Raw genomic sequence first — 410 nt, forward strand, 5'->3', positions numbered from 1 at the left:
TATATATATATATATATATTTCCCACGGATGTTCTCTCAGATGGCCACGCTGTTGGGGATTCTGTCTGGAGACAGATACCAATAGGGCAATTTCAGTTTTTCATTTCGGCTCTTGATGATGTTGGTCACTTCAACTAATTTCTCGCGGAAAGTCTTAGTGGCTTCCAAGGCTGGTTGGTCAGTGAAGTAGTTATCTGGATACACACCTAAAAACAGCTGGGGAGAAGATTTGGACAAAATACTGTTTTCTTTGTTTTGTGTTGCAAGTATATTCAAACTAGTTATGAATAATCAGTCATCAAACCTCTTCGTCCTGGAACTGACTTAGGGCCCAAATTGCTCCTAGATGCCAACTGGCACGTCCACGGTCCGGCAGACTCTCCATGATATACTTCATATCCACCTGGCCC

The 410-nt window shown here is 42.7% G+C and overlaps 1 protein-coding gene across 1 annotated transcript; it reads right to left on the reverse strand.

The window, feature by feature from the left end:
• Nucleotides 1-36: 36 nt before the first annotated feature.
• On the reverse strand, nucleotides 37-401 carry LOC107734757 (arachidonate 5-lipoxygenase-like). The gene is made up of 2 exons (XM_016546694.1): nucleotides 305-401; nucleotides 37-216 (listed from the first exon to the last, which is right to left on the reverse strand). Exons 1-2 carry the CDS (start codon nucleotides 395-397, stop codon nucleotides 37-39), a joined length of 273 nt encoding a protein of 90 aa, XP_016402180.1. The 5' UTR covers nucleotides 398-401.
• Between the last annotated feature and the right edge of the window lie 9 nt (nucleotides 402-410).

This window comes from Sinocyclocheilus rhinocerous, unplaced genomic scaffold, assembly GCF_001515625.1.
Source record: "Sinocyclocheilus rhinocerous isolate Xijiao unplaced genomic scaffold, SAMN03320098_v1.1 C35221363, whole genome shotgun sequence".
NCBI classification, from domain to species: Eukaryota; Metazoa; Chordata; class Actinopteri; order Cypriniformes; family Cyprinidae; genus Sinocyclocheilus; species Sinocyclocheilus rhinocerous.